General features: G+C 42.6%; 1 protein-coding gene across 1 annotated transcript in view; it reads right to left on the bottom strand.

Annotated features, from left to right (window-relative positions):
- CHSY3 (chondroitin sulfate synthase 3) overlaps positions 1-17,322 on the bottom strand; it is a 140,520-nt gene extending 123,198 nt beyond the window's left edge. Inside the window, exons 1-2 of the mRNA XM_032095970.1 lie at positions 16,387-17,322; positions 14,473-14,756 (exon numbers count right to left, since the gene is read on the bottom strand). Coding sequence (XP_031951861.1) covers positions 14,473-14,756; positions 16,387-17,101 — 999 coding nt within the window. The 5' untranslated portion in view covers positions 17,102-17,322. The remainder of the gene's footprint in view (positions 1-14,472; positions 14,757-16,386) is intronic.
- Positions 17,323-19,657: the final 2,335 nt, after the last annotated feature.

Here is a 19,657-nt window from a genome sequence, read left to right as displayed (position 1 = left end):
GCAAACGAAACCAACAGAACACAAAGGGCAAAGGCATAGTAAGAGAGAGGAGGAACAGAATGTAAACTCTGAGCAAGCAGGCAATTTTATGGCAGAAAATAAGTCACTGGATTCAGTATGTGACATATATTTAATTAAACTTTAAATTGAAGAGACTTGCCACAAAGTAGGCTAAAGATATGTATACAGAGAGCAAGTGCAGCAAGGTAGGAGAGGAGACAAACTTTCCCTAGGGGAGAAATGACTCACTTTGGTGAGTTTCCTGCTCCTCCATGGTTTTGTGTCACCCAAAAGCAGAACACAAAAAAGCTGCTGCAGACTATGAAAAATCCAAGAGCTGCATCTCTCCTACAAGCCACATGTTTTCCACTACAGCTCTAAGTAAAGGACTGTATAATAAAAAGACAGTGATTTTTATCAGAGCAAAGAGGATTGTCCACAAAGAGGTGGACATCTCAGCTCTCAACACCTTTCATGGTAGTAGCTTTAATGCCTGCACGTACTAAGGGCCCTCAGAGCTTCCCCAAGAGTTTTATGGCTCTTCTCATTCTTTGAATGCCAAAAAGGCACTGAAATCACATCTTTTCATACCAAAGGATATATCAGCATGTAACAGATCACTGCAAGCAGACTCCAAAAGCAGTTTTAGGTCTACAACTTGCATTAATTTATTTACTTAGGAAAAGCTAAGTTCTGCAAAAGTTGACATCCCTCTACCAAGAAAGCTGCCAGAGTTGGCAGGAGCAGACTGCTTCTACATTGCAATGACTGAGCCATTTGTTTGGTATCAGTTGCAGGACTGGTGCCAACCTGAACACACAGGCATGAACTAAACTGCCTAACGAATACAGACACACATAAGATTTAGCACACATATATTTACTACTTATTACTGAAGTTTAAAAGCACTGAAGAAGCATCAACACTGGAAAAAATCCATGCATTTATGCAAGTCTTGTTTTCACAAGAACATGACTGCCAACCTAGCCAAAAACGTCTTTTAAAAGTTTCTATATTATTGTAGATATTTCAAGGAAATCACCTCAAGCTGTCACACTGAAAAGCAGTGGCACACTCTTCTAGCATTTTTCCCATATATATACATACCAACATACACACGCGTGAGTGTATGCACACATTTACATACACACTTCTTCAAGCTTTATTTCCATAAACAGTTAATTGGAGTCTTCCACTTCAATTCTTCATGAATTAAAGCATTCATGAACAGTACACAGAGGATTTTTTTTTTCTAAATTAAGTGTGAATTCATAGCACAAAAGGACTTGTATTACACAGTCAACATGCTTCAACCAGAAACATCAACTCTGCCAGCAGACTCCAGTATTCATTCGTTATTTGTTCAGGCTACAAAGGGTGCAGAGCAAAATGGGAAACTGTATGTTTCTCTTCCATTGATGTTCAGCTTTAGATTCACGTAACAGATTTGAAAAAGGAAGTCCAGAGTACAAAGATAATCCTTTGGGGGTTTCTGATCATGTACATTTTTATTTGCAGTCATTTAACTGACAATGAACAGCAAAAAAGAAAATGGCAAATGACAGAGGATAAAGTTGGAAAACCAAAAGCTGACTTTCTTCTAAGATGCACTGCACTGCTTCCATTAGTTGGAATTAAAGCCCTCAACAAGTAACATAATGTGACTTAGCTCTTTGTGACATGAAACCTTTATTATTCACTAACCATTTGCCTGCTAGGAGGTACAAATAGACTGGGCACGACGACTGTGGCATTTTCCACGTGGGACACAATCACACAATACTACACATTCCCTCTCATACTACCATAGCATCTGCTTTTGCTGTGGAGGTCACTGTGGGAACCAGAAACATTCCCTTTACACAAGAAAAGGCAATTTTTGGCTGATATTGCAACATCATGTTTAGGATGGTACAGTTTTCCAATAGCAATGGGATTAAACAATGTAACTACTATACTAGCAAATTTTAACACAACTGGAATGTTCTGCCAGTCAGAAGTTCAGTAGGTGAAAACGGCCAAAGATGACACTGACCTGGCAATACTAACCAGCTGAAAAATGGTGATGAATTTACAGAGTGACAAAGCCTTAAAAATGATAAATGGAACCCAGAGCTGCAGTAGCAAGGTTGAACACTGAACATCACTGTAGAAGTTCAGGTAAGTTCTCACACATAGTACCATAATTAATCCTGATCATATCTTTTAAAATAAATAAATTGATAAAGAGATTGAGGCAAATGCAAGGAAGGGTGATTAAGGGAACAAGAGGATCATGAATACTTATACCTTGCCAAATAAAAGCTCTGTAGTACCTTATCAATACAGATAAAAGGGACAAAAAAAGAGCTTTCTAAAGTAAATAATAACAGCTCATAGAAGGAAAAATGGCTGCATATTTGCCTCAAACAAGTTTACAGTGCTACCTATTAAGGAAACTGCATTTATACAACAATATTCCAGAGGCACAGGACAAGTAAAATGGAAAATCCTAGTATTTTAGAGCTCAATGTGTTTATAAAAACTAATGATGGGATGTGTGGAAGGTATCTTAAATACCTCCTCAGAGTCTGTGAATGAATGGAAATATCAACCTGTTAAACATAACAGCACTGCTGGTTTATTATCTGTACTGATTAACAGATGCCAAAAACTCTGCCTAACACCTCTCATGACCATGTATTTTTCCCCAGTGAATAAAAAGTAATAATTATACCACAAAACAAAAAAAAAATTTCTTTGAACTGTTTATAAAAGTAACAGAGCAAATCTTTATGATTCCATTTTATACTAGTCACTAAAGCTTCTTTTCCCATATAACTGAAATACTTGACCCAACAACTATTTTTATTACCTGTCTACATGGTCATTATGGATACAACAAGGACAAACAGTTCATTTGTACAGGCTAGTATCTACTCTGCAGAGAAAGACTTACTTGGACCAAACTAATATAATTATGGTAAAACAGAAACAACTAAATAAAAGTCAACAAGTAAAGAACAAACCTCTTCCTCCCCCAACTCAGGGCATCACATTTTATTTTATTTCAAGTTAGAAATAATACAGAGTGTACCTACACTGAAGGTAACAAGGATATTAAAACTAGTAAAAACATCAGCTAGTTTGTTTTTGTTGGCCACTTCACAGATTTATGACAGAACCTTCAAATAAATCTTTTTTGAAGGCCATTTCCAAGGAAAGCAGTAGATCCCCAAATGACGTTAAGCAATGAAAAATTAACAATGAAGTTATTTACTAAAATCATGAGTTTAGTACTAAACTAAACATCCCAATTAGCAACAACAAAGTTCTTTTGAATTGACATGACCAGGAAGCTCCTGCAGTTCTGGACTTACCCTGCAGGATTGCAACTTCTGAGGCATATTTTCATATAAAAAAGAAGGTATCACCAGCATTCAGAACTATGAAAAATTTGACTGTTCCTACACTCATGAATACACTTTAATGTGATTGTTCTGATGTCCTCAGTTAGATTTTTCCCCTTCTAAACTCATGAAATTTTATCAGCATTTTAACAGCACCATACATAGCTAATAGAAATCCTATTCTGATCAATGTGGATGATTAAGTGCTTTCACACCCCTCAATACACTAGCAAAACACAGGCAGTAAGTGAATACTATAGCACATAACTGGCACATTAATAGAAACATAATAACCTTTTAATGCTGGATCCTTACATGGGGATGAGGGTCCTACATTATCAGAGAGTTCTAGGCACAACAATTGCTATAATAATAACCAGTTGCCTGAAAAAATTGGTGACAAACTAAATGACAAGTATTTAATGGTCTTTATGATTATTTGCTACTCAAAGCAGAGAAAAAAGGCAAATGGCAATACCCTGCATTATATTAATAATATAAAAAAATACTTACACACACACATACGTATAAACACACGTCTACACACACACACAGAACACCAACACTGCATCCTATCTTCAGGCAAAAACTCATGGAAGAAGTCCTATTTGCGTGGATGAAAACCAGTCACAAGCAGCTGATTCATAGTAGCTGTTTTCTAACTTGCCAAACTCAAAGGCAAGTCAGCCTGTTATTCCAACCCACCTCCTTCCAGTATTTCCCTCTCCTGCTTCAAGAATTTTCAAGTCTGGAAGAGACCTTCAAGATAAGTCCAACCATCAACCCAGCACTACCACTGTAACCCACAAACCACATCACTCAGCAGCAGATCCAGATACCTCTTAAATGCCTCCAGGGACAGCAACTCCACCATCTCCCAGTACAACCTATTTCAATGCCTGACCACCCTAACACTGACAACTTTTTTCTAATATCTAATTTGAATCTCCCCTGTATCAGCTGATGGCTATTTCTTCTGCAGGCACAGTAGAAGAGACCGACCCCCACCTCACTACTGCCTCCTTTCAGGGAACTGCAGAGAGCTATGGGATCACCCCTAAGTTACCTCAGCCACTCCTCATAACATACATTCTCTAGTCCTCTCATGAGCCTTGTTGACCTTCACTGGACAAGCTCCAGTACCTCAATGTCCTGGAGCTGTGAGGGGGCCAAAACTGGACTTGAGATGCAGCCTCAGCAATGCCAAGTACAGGAGGATGATCACTTCCCTCGTCCTGGTGGCCATACTATTCTTGGTTCAGGCCAAGATGCCTTTGGCCCTCTTGGCCAGCTGGGCACAGCTCACACTGAGCCGGCTCTCAGTGAGCACCCCCAAGTCCCTTTTTGCTGACCAGCTCTTGACCCACTCCTCGCCCGGCCTGTAGCACTGCACGGGTCTGCTGAGACTGAAGTGCAGGACCCAGCACTTTGCCTTATTGAGCCTCATGCAGTTGTCCTTGGCCCATTGATTGAGTCTGTCCAGGTCTCTGTAGAGCCTTCCTACCCTTGAGCAGGTCAACATTCCCACCCAGTTTTGTATTGTCCACAAATTTACTGAGGGTGCCCTCAATCCCCATGTCCAGATCATCAAGAAACATGTTAAACAGGACTGGCACCAAAATCAAGACCTGGGGAACCACTAGTGATCAGCCACCAAGTGGATTTACCTCCATTCACCACAACCCTCTGGGCCCAGCCATCCAGTTTTTTTACCCATTAAAGACTCCACCCATCCAAGACATGGGCAGTGAGTGCATAGCAGGAGCGCAGCTTAAATAACAAAGCCACTGCTGTTCAAAACATTTTCCCAGCCATGAGTTAGGAAGCTCAGGCTGGGCTAGTTGATAACCATACTGAAAAAAGAAGGCCGATCTTAGTTCACTCAAGGTTCTCTGCCCAAAAAAGACTGTACATCTTTTACATCTCCCTCCTGCAATAGAGTTGCCACCTTCAAGCACACACACCAGCACCACAGCACGGCTAGGAACTTAAGAAAAGAGAGGCAGGCTTCAGAAAATTTTGCCCCAAACATAAAAAGTCATGGTGTTTTGTCATGATCAACAATAGGAACTTGTGCAATTCTAGTAGGATAAGTCCATAAGATGGGCCCTTTCCGTGATGGAAAGCTATTATGGTAATAGGTGTACTACAGTCTGCAGCAGTAAAGAAAATGCTTTCAAGGAAAGCTAAAAAAAGCTATGTTAAATGGAAGGCAAAAAATACATATATATAGAACAGAAGGACACAGATTTAACTAAAAAGATAAATTAAAAAAAACCAACTGAAAGCTAAATTCTTAAGCTTTACAGTAGAGAGATTGCAGTAACTACTTAGAAGCACAACTTATTCTCCAAAGGACTTTCACTGATGCCCCTGGAAGCTTGGTTATCACCTAGGCACAAGCTTTAAACGTACCCATAGGCATACATGCCTATTTCTGTGCATGCAGATTTACAATGTATGCCTCATGTAGCAGCAAAGGCCGCATATATTTCCACTGCATTGCAGCCACATATACTGCTAAAGAAATGCTGCACTGGTATGCAGTGTATTTGTTTGTACACCATGAGGAGCTCGTTCACAGATGCTGCACACAGAAAGGGCCCCATGAACCAGCACCTCTCTTATACCAGCAAATGAAGTCAAAAGAAGCAGTATCCCTGGTGACCATATTTTTGTCCTTCAGATGTTAATTTGCCCTTGAATGTTTGTAAAAAATAACAATAATTTTTTAGAAAAAGCAAAACAGTTTAGGGACTCAAATGTTTCAAAAGCACTGCAAAACACTTTAAAGCACTCCTGAAAGTATAAAGTCCTTCAAAGTAACAAATACACACAAATAAAACCCAACCCAAACAAACAAAAAACATACCATCCTATTTTAAAATTATTAAAATGAATACTTTCGAGTCTCTAAATAAAATATCACAAACTAAAAATTAAAACCACACAGACAATCTGTCCAGTCACTACCTCAGGTTTTAGCTTTCAGTATTCAACAGTCTGGTAAAACCAACATACTCCAGGAGACTTATTTTAGGCCTTTTTTAAAATATATTTTAAAGTGTTCATTTTACTAAAGGTAAAAATTCAACCAATGTGTTGAAAGTGTATCTCAAAAGCACTACATAAAAGATAATGGAAATTTATCTCAAAAGCACTGCATTAGGAAAAAAAAGCTAACTCCTTTCCTAGGTTCATTTTAAGACTAAATCATACATAAAACAGCATTCAAGAAGCCTGTACCAGTTACCAGACTGCTTATCCTCCTCCAGAGTTTCCTAAAATTATACCTCTAGTTCAAGATGTTCTTTATTTTCAAAAGTGTATGAGTGCTTTAAAAGAATTCTTACAGGCAGGACAAAAATCTCTACTCAGAGTAATACCCAGAAGCTAAAAATATTGCAGCTGGGGTGGAACTACACATTTATTTGTTGCCCAGTTCCAAATATGTACTAAAAAGTGACCAACCTGGCACTCATCTTGAGCTTAAATCAGTACCCAGAACCGGTCTGATGGAATAAACTCCTCAATGCTTGCACTTCTTGCTACAATTTTAATACGAGAGGTATTCTTTGAATCTATCACGTTATGCAATGCAGTGAATTAACTAAATAAAAACATATTGTAGAGAATATGGCACAGCAGCATATACTGATGACGAGTTAATATATGCCTTCTCACATAAGAACTGAAAAGAGCTGGCAAGTACTTTGGTAATGAGAACCGTAAAAGAAAGCATGAAGACTTCAAATGATCCAGCTACACTTTATGCCTGCTTCTCTACCTGAAGAAAACTCCTAAGAAAGATACAAACTGGAAGAGTAGCTAGAAAGCTTATTCTTCTAAAAAAAGACATATCCTACTGTAGTATTTCATTAGGTATCAAGAGTACATTTAATTAGCTTTTATTTCACATAATTTTTGTAACTCTCCCTGTTTACAACTTCCAGCTTCTCTCTTTTGTGAGCACTGTCGATTTCAGTATAAGCATGTCTTTTGATCTCAAAAGATGTGATAGAAAGTCAAAGTCAGGAAAAAGTTATCTCTGGGAGATTTTTCTAAGTTGGGGTGAGAAGAGATACAAAGAACAGCCCAGAACAAGTAACAAAACTCATCTACATTGGGGGTTGGGAGGGAGCAGGAGGAAACAGCTCGTGGACTGTGTCTTTGAGAAGACTAAACACACTTTCAAGTAACTCTCTACTATTTCATTTCAACAAACCACTCATCATCAGAAAGGCTGAAGTAGGACAATTTAACAAAACTGTTAGTCAAAGCATGACCAATTACCACAATCAGATCTGCACATGTGAAACACAGCTGTTTTAGAACCTGTAGGAAAGACAAAGCTTTAAAAACACAGGTAATTCTGGAAATACCTATAGAAACGAATCCTTCCTGTGTGGTTACATTTACTTGATTTTAAGGTAAAGTATAGAAAAACTATTTCAGAAAAAAAAGTAAACATCAGGGTTTCATCTTACTTTGTTTCACGAATTCACTTAAAGCAAAAACTAACCACTGCTGACACTAATGCAGAGTTATTCATCTGTTATTCTCATTTTAAAAATCAAGCTTATTGCTTGTACAGGAATAATTGTTTGTACAGAATACTGTAAAGACTGATGATCTGAGGAGTTTAAATGAGATGTCTCTTACAATAGTTGTGCCACAATTGCATCGGCTCATGACAAACACTCTTTTTTTAAACACACTTGAACACCTAGACTTCTGCCCTGGATATCTGTGGAAGTACCACCTAGATATATTCAATAGCACAAAAGTCTTGAGAAAATATTTCCAACAAAATGAGGGGAAAAATCTAACGTGGTTAGCTTTTAAATATTCAGAGAAGAAGTTGAGACATGGTTCAAGATACCCATATGCAGAACTAAAGATACATTTCTAATAATTTAGGAACTTCTTTTTTTCTTGTCTGTGGGATCCTCTGGTAAGTCAAACAAGTGCTTACTCTTAAAGAGGAGAAGCTTTGAAATACTTGTTTTATGAATATTCAAACATTTGCAACTGACTCAAAAGCTAATAGCCAGACCACTTCGTCCTCCACACAAAGGGCTGCTGTTAGAAAAAAAACACATTAGAAGAAAGGTGTAGCTATGCATTCTTCGTACCAGGGACATGAAAATGTGCCCCAGAGTCTTTCAGCAACATGGTAACTCAGAATTACACAGCTGTCAAACTCCAAAAAGGCATAAGCAATATTTCCTCGAGGCAGAGCAGAAAACACAGGATGCTCAACTGGAAACCAAGACACAAATGTAAGAGACATTAGCACTCAACCAGGTGAGAAGCTCTTAGCTCTTGGCTTCACAGATCAGATGCCCTCATACAATGGACCACAGACATGGGCCTGTGTGCTCTTCTGCACATCTTCATGGTAGCTATGGCAATGCCATCCTTCACAATAAAGATGCCAAAACATGGTATCTCCAACTCTTGCTGTTGTGCTGAGCCACATGAGGAAACACATATGACTCTGTAACATGCAAGTACCAGGGATGACTCTGCTTTCTCACCATGAAGTTCCTCAACCTCCCGGCCAAGCTGATCATGGCAGGATCAAGAAGGGGTAAGAAGACAGGGAGCCCTCAGGGTCAATGAACCCAAGGGAAGCAGTGCCCTCAGGCACTCTCCCCAAACATCCTGGGTGAAAGAGCAAATGAATGACAGGAGGTTACATAGAAAGCCAGAGAAAGAGCAGGAAGTCTGCATAGCACAGTCAGGGTAGGCAGTTCAAGCAGGACCAGACAGAGCCACACAGGGCATGAGTAATGACCCAATTCAGCACCATGGTTACAGCAATAGGGTATGCATTTAATGATTTACATTTAATTGTATCATGTACACACAGAAACACTACACTACAATACTATGAAAATATAACTCACTTTTCTAATCAGGTGAGAATCACATAAAGTAAAGAAGTTTGATAAGTACAGTTAACATCACTAATCGGATAGATATTAGTAACAAACAGTTAAGACAGAACACAGGCAATCCTGTATCAGAAAATGTCCACTTATGCAAACAGTTCTAAGGCTTCTAGGATCATCTGATTTCTCATCATATACCCACACAGACCCCTATGGCAAGGGTCCACTCTTCTATGCATTTTTATTCCAGGATCACTGATAGCTCACTCTACGTTTTTATGGGTTTTTTTTAAAACTAGTGGCTGCATTTATGTAACTACCTAGAGATGCTGCCCAAATTAAACAGCTTAAGTGGGGGTGGGTACTGCCTGCTGCTTCAATACTGATCATTCCTGTACCCAAATGAGCAAAATACCATCTTATCATCATCACAGGCACACACACCTCTAATGCCTCTATTCGTTCCAGGGTTGAACTCAAAGCTTAGTAGTGATCTTCAACAAAGAGAGAGATAAAGCCTTAAATTGGAAATCAAAATACATCAGGAAGGAAAATTTAAAACAGAAAATATAAGTCTTTTTAGAGGAAGATAAAAAATTGTTTACAAAGATTCCAGTACCACCAGAGACAGTAAAAATACCAATGCACTGCAAAGGAAACGTTTCTGAGTACACAGCTTGATCCAAAGAGGCATTTTCCCATGACATTTACTGCAGTATTTACTGTAACTACTGGGAATCAACAACAAACAGGATAATAGAGAACTTTTTTACTAAAAAAATGTGTCAGTAATGAGACTGTATTCTACGGTTGTCCTTGAACTTTGGAAACAAAGGGGGGAAAAAAACAATGGGAAAAACAGATATATCATTTATGCGGACTACTTGTATGTACAAAGTACAATATTTTCTTTCAACGTCAACATACGCAATACCGAAGGATCAATAGTGTATGAGATGCTTTGGAGGAATGTAGTTTTTAACTTTAAAGTGAACGTAGCAAACACTGGACTTGATAATCCTTATGGGTCTCTTCTACTTTAGGATATCCAATATGATTTTCATCCATAAGAAGGGGAAAAAGGCTACAAAAAGAAAAGCTTTACAAGCATCTGAATATATGTTACAAATACAGCAATGAATTGTCTTTAGATGCTTTATGCTGCATTTGTCATTTTTCATTTTCTAAAAAATCACATTCTCTGATAGTATTTACACCCTGACAATGTCTGCTTTAATTGTTAGAGCCACTTATTTCATACACAGCATTTTATTTAGTAATTTTGTGGAACTACACTATTTGATCTGTTAAAAACTCAGATTATAAATTACAGAACAGTCTTCTGAAACTGAAAATATATTTTAAAAAAAGGGGGGAAGGGGAGAGAGATAAAGCAATCAGCCCTTTATTTCAAATGGTCCTCTTTACTCAAGTCCCTCTTAAACAGCAAAACAAGGAAGTACACAGCATCTCAGGTTGTTAACTATATTTCTGTTTTCAAAAGAATAGAATACATATGACTCACTACAATCAAGACAATTTCTTCATTCCTTTAAAAGAAGAACATTTGAAGGCTTTAAAATTAGTGGAAGAGAGTAATAGCTTGAAATACGGATTCTGAAAACAAATCAAAAGGCCCTTTTAATCTTTAGTTTCTGATTTGGGGAAGCTGAAGGCACTATGACCTTACAAAAAATTAACAGACTTTTTACAGACATGCTTTAGACAAATTTGTCAGGTTTGCTATAGCTCAGTCATTACAACATCATCAAAACTGGAGGATAAATGAAAACAATTTAAAAATTATAAAAGAACAAGGGTGGATCTTCTACAGAAAGAAAATGATCCATTCAAAATACATTTCTAGCAGATACTTTCTCCTGAAGAAAGGAAATGGACTAGATTTAAGCTACAGTTCAGCTGTTGCTTCCGGACAGTTTGAATGTAAGCTGCTGTCAAGATGGCACTTTAACACCTTTCTGGTCCTTTATTCCTGGCTGTGACCACCTCTTTTCTCCTGATGCTCATGCTCAGCAAAGTGGATCCTGCCCTTGTTCCAGCTCACCACAGGGCTGCACAAGTACGGCAGAACAGGACAGCAACTAACAAGAGAAACCAACCCAAGTGTCCTCCTCTTTCAGTTCTCCATTTTTCACAAGGACCCTAAAAACACTGTCATTAGAGTCACTCTCTCAGCAATCCAATGACTAATTCTTTATTTATAGTGGAGGAGCTCCACCAGCAGAGACAGAGAGAGGCTCATCACCTCAGCTGTGAGTCACTTGGTACGTGGGAGACCTAGTCTTTAGACCTGGCTTCAAATCTGGCAGAACTAGAATTTAACTCTAGAAATCTCAAAACATAAGAGTGGCTCACTGCAGGCTCACAAACTTCTTTTCTTATTCATTCTTGCAACAAAAAAATTGACAAAAAAAACCAACAAAATTTTTTTTAAAAAGCCGAAGTTGTAACCCTCTTCTTGCCAGCAAGGATATGCATATAAGCTACCATATGCTTACTGGCTAACTCTAAGTAGCAGCAGAATGAACTCTGACAGGCAGCCAGTCTTAACCATACCAGCCGAGCCACCCAGCAAAGATCAAGCATTTCAGGTTTTCTCAGCAACTCTTTGACTTCCCAATCCAGTTCTTAAAAAAGAAATCTAGTTAAAAAATGACGCAACACTGATTCAGCTCTTCTGGAGCTAAAAAGCTCCTACGAATTTTAATATAATTGTTTCCAGCTTATATTAGTCTTTAGCAACACATACAAAATAGAAATTATACATCCTACCAAAATCAACTAAGTTCATAATAACCTTGCAGCTCAACAGGACTCAGTTTAATACTTACATACAACAAGAGGACTTCAGGACAGAAGTGCAACTGGCTATACAGGAAGTCCTGGCCCCAATCTTAGATTTTGTGCACATGTATCTGACGGAATATTCCCCTTCTAGCACACAGTGTTTCTGATCTAACACAGGTATGAAAAAGCATACAGAAACAGCTTCAATGCCCCAGGGAAAAAAAAAATTACTCTTGTCACCAAATAATCTAGTGATCTGCAACACACAGATCTGCTCAGGTGGAGTATCACACTGTTGCACAGCACAAACTATGCCAAAGCACAAATGCAGCTTCTCTTTCCAGACACCCTATTTCACTCCTTCCCATCTACATAGGTTTAATGCTGGGAAAACATCCAAAGCAGCTTTGTCTTAATCATCGGTATTTTCCCAAGCAGCTTCCGCACTGGCATCAGAGTCAAAGATTCTTCACAATTAGACAGAAATACTGGTCAGAAATGAGTCAGGACTATTGCAACGCCCAACATATTTTTTCTTCACCTATTCTTTATTAGGTAGGTCCTTCAAGAGCAACTGACAACCAAGACTGGTGTCACTCTATTCCAGATCCCATACAAACATGAGTTTTTTTCAAAAGTTTGTTTTCAGGCCCCAATCCTACCATGAAAACCTGAGCTTCTGGGCAGTCATATAAATCAGTCTCCAAAACTGTATTTTTGCACTCCATGCCCCTTAAGATCAGTGCCTGGAGCCAACACTTCCTGACATTCAACATCAAAATAAACTCTAACCATAGTGACAATATTATCTATTATCAGTTTTCTTCCCTTCCACAGATTTCTCCCCAAGACAAGCCATAAAAACAAAGCCAAAACTCTTTCCAAGATACCACTGTCAAGGTAGAATCATAATGCTGCCACCTGATACAGATCAGCAAGCATCACATGCCAATAAGAATTGGAAAATAGCTTTGTACAGACACAGCCCAAACACATCAGACTGTAAGATTAGGCTGCCAATGTACCATGCAATTTGGATGTCTGATTAAGAACTAGTCCTACATAGTCTGACATCGATTTCCATCAGCACCATAAATGTCTTCCCTGCTCTACCAGAGCAACAGATGTATTACTTTGCAGTGGCATTTACAACACGTAATGAAACAGTCACAAAAAGCATCTTTCTATTTTAAGTAAAGAAGAAGATTTGCCCCTCTAAGATTTCTACCTAACTAGCACCAAGTATGCAGTACTTTCTTTCCTTCTTCACCTGTTTACATACACTGTAGCCTACCAAACCCATTTATAAATGGTCACCTTTCCCTGGGCCATTCCGAAAAATGCTATTCCACAAAATTAATTGTTTTTTCTAACTTCTTGAGACTAAATAACACATAACCTCTTTCTGTGGCTCATTTAAATGGATTTTTCCTGATTAATGAGGGAGTGCCACAAGGGCAAGCACATATTTATATTACAGAACAGGTCAAAATAAGTGAAATAATATCCATCATATTAGCTATCAACCTTTTCCCTTTCTCGTAGTTGTATGCTCAGTCTATTTTTATCTACAAAGATAGTCTTGCAAATAACCACAATATTCCCAGAGAAACCAGCATGAATTTTAGTTATGGAATTGCAGATAAACTTTTTGGGTACTGCAACAGATACTTACTACTTTAGAAAATGCTACCATTGAATGAGTTCCTAAAATTACTTCAGCATAGGAAAATTTGTTACACTGCATGCGTTCTTAATACATTTTAAACTGTTCTACACTAAGAAAAACACTATTAAAGTTGTCTCATAGAAAGGCAGTGTAACAAATTTCATTTCTGTACAAAAAAACCCCAACCAAACAACACCTATTTCTGCTTTCATCAATAATGAACTTGAATAAAATACATCCAAGTAATTACGAAAATACAGGTAATTCTTCAAATGTCACAATGTATTTTAAGAGACTGTGATGCAGAGCAAACAGATACGCCACGTGCTTATCCCACCTTAGAAAGATCTGCTTAAAAAGATCTGACCTGAACAGAACATATATATCAAATACAACAGCTTCCAGTCAAGGATTATATTGAAACCCTCTAGGTAATGCTCTAGACAAATTACAGCATAGCAACGCTTACAACATGTCTGCAGTAATTGTCACCAATGAAAACTGAAAGACAGAAGTAGAAATAAATGTGATTACAGCAATATAATGTGAATATTTTCCTCTCTTTTTTCCTTACAGTCTGCAGTTCACATTCTGATGCAAGCATTGAAAGATAATCAAGGTGGAAAGAGATTGCAGATATAGCTACTTACCTTGCAAGATGAGAAACTATGTAAACAAATAGCATACTACAGTCTGCCCTGTCACTTACCTCATATGACCAAACGCACTGAGTTCCTCCAAACCTGCGGACACACCTGCCCACCTCCACGTCCTCATGGGTGGTGTACATTTCTCGAAGGCATTCACCTATATGTGGCACCATCCTCCGGAGAACCTCCCGGCTGAAGATCATTCCCGGCCCTCCCATGCAGAAGTTTTCTCCAGGCTCCAGCCCGAGTTTTCCAAGTTCTTCAATATTACCCAGACCAGTCTGCCCCAAATACAGAGGTTTACTGCTGTTCAGTGAGCGAAGAAACTCCTCCAATTTTTCACCTGTCAAAAAGACAAGATTACTGTTATTTCTCTGACCACTCTACCAGCCATCTCTTTTCCTGTACTTCAGGCTTTTATAAAATATAACAGGTACCTGAGACTGTCACAGGAAATAATTTCAAAAGCAATATCCCACACCTCACCGAAAACATCCTTGGACAGGTTAACAGGTTTTTTTTTAAATTAACATTACAATGACATTTTCCTTCCAGCCAAAAGCTGGAATATGGTCAAAACTTAACTTTTAACAGTAAACTTTGTTCTGTTCAAACAATACAGATGGAAAGCACTCACTTGCTAGTATAAAACTGTCTCTAAAGTTGGACAATTTGGACAATATAGTTCAAGACTGGGGAGGAAAGGAAGTGGAGGGGAAAGGCCAGTTAAGATTTTAATAGGATTAATTTTTGAAAATACCAGAGCAAATGTAAATTAACCAAGAAAAACATGTTTGACTACAGACTAATCCTTGGAAAGAAAGTAAAACTCCTGTTCATTTCAAAGTAGTTCCAGTGCTACCATGTTTACACAGTTTTCCTCCAAACCCCTTAGCTAGCTATTTTAAGAAATTTTGTCTGATATTTATTTGAAATTAGAAGTTTACAGATAAGTCTAATTTGGTACTATGTAATCAGTTTAAGACAGGTTCAGTACAACTTCGAAACGAGCTCAAACAAAACACAACTTTACATCTGCAAATGAATATATGTACATATATACGTGTGTACATGGGCAAGTATTTGACAGGTGAATGACAGCTGATGAGCAGGCAGCCTATTAAACGACTCAAAATTAAGTGACAAATAGGGAAGGGTACAGCCATCTACAATAAAGGTACAACAGTGTAAGCAACCAAGTTCACAACCTGGGCTTATGCTTACAATTTCAGCTTCTCTTTCTTAAGCATGGGACACGGCACGAACAATCCAGCCTCAAGTGCAGACCAAAAGAAACCAGGCTGCAGAACATCACGTCCTAACTCTGCTGTGAAACTCGCACGGGATCAGGGCTGGTGCTGTCCGGAGATACTCGCTGCACTCAACTGCAGCTTCACTCGGAGCCCGCGGCGGCTGCGCTCGCCCAGCTTAGGGTCGAGGCAGGGGAAGAGATGGTACCGGTGACAGCAGCACCGCTCCCGAGAAGCCCCGCACCGACTCCCCCGGGGGGGCCGGGGCGAGGCGGGACTGACAGACACCCTGCGGTGAGTCCGGCACTGCCCCGCTGCCCGCCGCGCCGGGTCGGACCTGACCCTCTCCGCTGGACTACGGCGGAGGCTCGTCCGGGTGGGTCGCCACGGAAGCGAGGGCGGGGACAGCACCACCGGGACCGCTCACCGTGCCCGGCGTGGTCCAACCCGCAGTCTCGGCTCTCCAATGAGTCGCGGACTCCGCAGAGACGGCCCGGCCCGGGCACATCGGGGCTCCCTTAGGGATGGGGCGCCTGCCCATGCCCCGCACAACGGGGCTGGAAGCAAACGCCGGCGGGGCGGTGGCAGGTCGAGGTACCCCATGCTTTCCCCGCCCCAGGCGGTAACCGAATCTCCCCCGGACCCACCATGGGACTCCGCCGGGCTCCCAGACACTGCTCCCCTTCCTCCCTGCCTCCCGCCGGCAGGATGCTCCCCGGTCACCTTTAATGTAGACGTCGTCGTCCGCCCGCATGAACCACTCGTACTTGTCCAGGTAGTGATCGTGCATGTACTTAATCATCATGAAGGACTTCTTTTGCGGCGGGTAAGAGTCGTCCACTCCTGGCAGGGCGACGACGGGCAGCGGGGGCACACCGGGGGGCGCGGCGGAGCCCTGGCTGGAGAAGAACTCCACGCGGCCCGGCACCGAGGGCGCCCACGTCCGCTGCGCCGCCACCGCCCGACTGCCCAGGTACTTCTGGGCCGTCATCACCCCCACGTAGAGGAAGTTGCGGGGCTTGGTGCAGCCCTGGCCGCCCTCCCAGTCCCCGCTCCCGTTGTGGCTGCCGCCAGGCCGGCCGCTCCGCTTCTCGCCGCCTTCGTCCTCCTCCTCCGGTTCCCCTTCCCCGCCGGCAGCGGGGCTGGAGACCGTGCCCTCCGCCGCCGCCGGCGGCAGCTCCCAGGGGCTGCTCCTGAAACTCGTGCCGCCCAGCACCGCCGCTGCCTCCGGCGGCGCCTGCTGCCCGCCCGCCGCCGCCGCGCCCCGGGCCGCCCCCGGCCCCGCCGCGCGGCTGTAGTAGGAGCAGAGGCTGGCGCCACGCCGCTTCTTCTCGCTGAGCTCGGCCACTCTAGGGGCGATGAGCCAGGAGGCGGCGGTGAAACCCAGCACCAGCCCCAGCACCACGCTCAACCAGGGTCTCCGGGATCGCGCTGCCATGTCGCGGGCGGGGCGGCTCTCGGAGCAACGCTACCGCCGCCGGCGTCCCGCTGGAGGCGATCCCCGTCCCGCGGCGGCCTCAGGCGCGGCGTCTCCCGCCGCGGGTCCCTGCCCCGCCGCGGCGGCCCGGGCGGCTCCGCTGCTCCCGAGTCAAACTTCTGCGGGCGGGAGGGCGGCGGAGCCCGAGCGGCGGTGCCTCCGCTCCGCTGGCACCTTGTCCCCGCGGCGGCTGGTCCCTCCCCGCCCCTCCCACCGCTCAGGCTCCTCCGCCCCGGCCCCCGCGCAGCACCCGCTGCCTTCCTCCGCGGCTGCCGAGCGCCTCACCCAGGAGGGCGCCGCCGGCGCCCGAGCTGCGCCGAAGAAGTGGCGGCCGCCGCCGCCGCTCCGGAAGGAAGCGATTTTTTTAGATGCCTCTCGCGGATCCCCCGCGCTGCGGCCTCGGCACCCGGACCGGCCCCGCCGCCCGCTGGGGACCCTCCTGCCCGCTGGGGCCGGGGCCGCCCGCCCGGCGGTGCGGAGGGGTGCGGCCCGGTGGGGCTGCCCCCGGCAACCTCGCTTTGCTCTGTGCGTCCTGAACTCGCTGTCGCAGCAGGCGAGGCTGGGGGCTCATCAGCGGCCACGGCTCCGCATCATCCGAGGGCGGCCACGGGGCGCCGGACAGGACCGTCCCGCCCGGTCGTCTCCTCCGGAGGGGTGGTCGTGGAAGGCAGGTCCGGCGCGTGGTGTCGGGAGGAGAGAAGCCCTCTCCGCTGCCCCCTCTCTGGACTCTGCTTTCTGCCCTCGACAACTCCCCAGCAAAGAGTGCCTTTTCCCGTGGCGTGGATTCCCACGACCTGAGTATAGTGCAGTATTAGTAGTATTAGTATTATTGGTATTGTTAATTTTGCTTTGGTTCTCATGAGCTCCAAGATGCTGGAGCATTGCTTCCTCATTCTCCTGACCTCTGGATAATGGCACTGTCCACAGCCCAGGATGACTGACAGCAGGAATTAAATGTTCAGGACACTGTGCCTACAGGGACAGTTTTAATTCTGAAGTTTAAGGTTGCCTGCATATTCTCCACATTCACATGCATCTCTTATTTAATTGTGCAAGATGTCTATCTCCAGCAAAAGCCAAAAATTGCTCCTCACATCCATTTGTTGTTTCACTGAAATATATTGATACAACAGATCCAGTAGCAAATACGTATATTTAATAGTTTTCAGGAAAACCACCCATTTTTGTAGCTAATCTATGGCGTTGTTTATCACTTCTTGTGACTTTATCAGTTGTCAGACACGTGCCAAGGTGGGAGGAGGAGTATGGAGGCTGGTATTCTGTGATGTTAGCAAAAGTATGGGAACAGTGAGAGAAAAATTTCAAGCCTTTTTGGAAAAAGACAGATACTGCTTTACCCACCTAACAAAGCAAGTTTACTCTGCATAGTCTTTAGCTGTGAAGAGGCCACTTACTGAAGTAATTTGTAGTTTTTCCATGTGACTCCGCCACATGCAGTGAGCAGGCTGTGTGCTCTTTGTGTTTTTGGGATGTGGAAGCATCAGGCTCAGGAAGCATACCCTATGGCTTCCCCAGGACTGAGTGCCCTTTCAAAGCACTCCATCATTAATTTCCTCTCCATGTGCACACAGGCTGGCACATTTATAACACCAATCAGTAAGGCACTAGGTATTCATACCAGCTGTCACCACTAAAAACAACCCAAGCATTGTGTCTGGGCATATGAACACCACCTGAAATGTTGTGGGATGGACAAGGTGGCAGATCCTGGGTCTGTCTTCTCCAAGCTACTAACAGACAAGCTAAGTGGAAAGGATGTCCTCCAGAAAGCTTTTACAACGGCATTGGGAATTACCAGTATTATGAGCATCTCAGCTTTTCATGTGAGGCTTGCATTTCAAAATACTATCTCCCATCCCTTCCCCCCAGCTCCTTGCACACAGCTGGGAGTTGCTGGGCCCTGGTGAGTCATGTCCAGTAGAAAGGGCTCCTTGAGACCTACACAGCCCTATCATAATGGTGTCCTAAATTTTCAGACAGCTTAAGTGCTCTGGGGTTGCAGAGGTGCAATGTATGACACCAAGCCGCCTCCATGCTTTTGCATATACTGAAATGACTCCAGTCTGTGTCAGCTGCACCAGCTCCTCAGATCTGACAGCTCTTATTTCTGTCACAAAAAGAGCAGGTAAACCCATGAGAGGTGACCATAAACCCTTTGCACACTTTGGAGTTGAAAATGGACCCCAAGGTGTGATGTGTTATCAAAATAATTCATAAGGAAATTGAATCTTTATATGCATTATATTTTTAGTGTGTATCTATCTGCATTATATTTTTAGTTCAATATTATTCCACTATTTTGATACACTGCAGAGAAATCTATTGAAGGTTTGCGGGGTTTAATGGACAAAGACACAGACTGGACCACTTTTAGAGGAGCAACGGTGGCATCTAGTGGTTAACAGTAACAGTCCTGTACCTGTGTTCAGAATGCTTTTAAGAATCATGTAAAGGGCATCTAAAACACCGTTTGCCATATCTTTATAGCAGCCATAG

This window comes from Corvus moneduloides, chromosome Z (genome assembly GCF_009650955.1).
Source record: "Corvus moneduloides isolate bCorMon1 chromosome Z, bCorMon1.pri, whole genome shotgun sequence".
In the NCBI taxonomy this organism is placed as follows: domain Eukaryota; kingdom Metazoa; phylum Chordata; class Aves; order Passeriformes; family Corvidae; genus Corvus; species Corvus moneduloides.
This window is presented reverse-complemented; position numbering and strand designations above follow the sequence as displayed.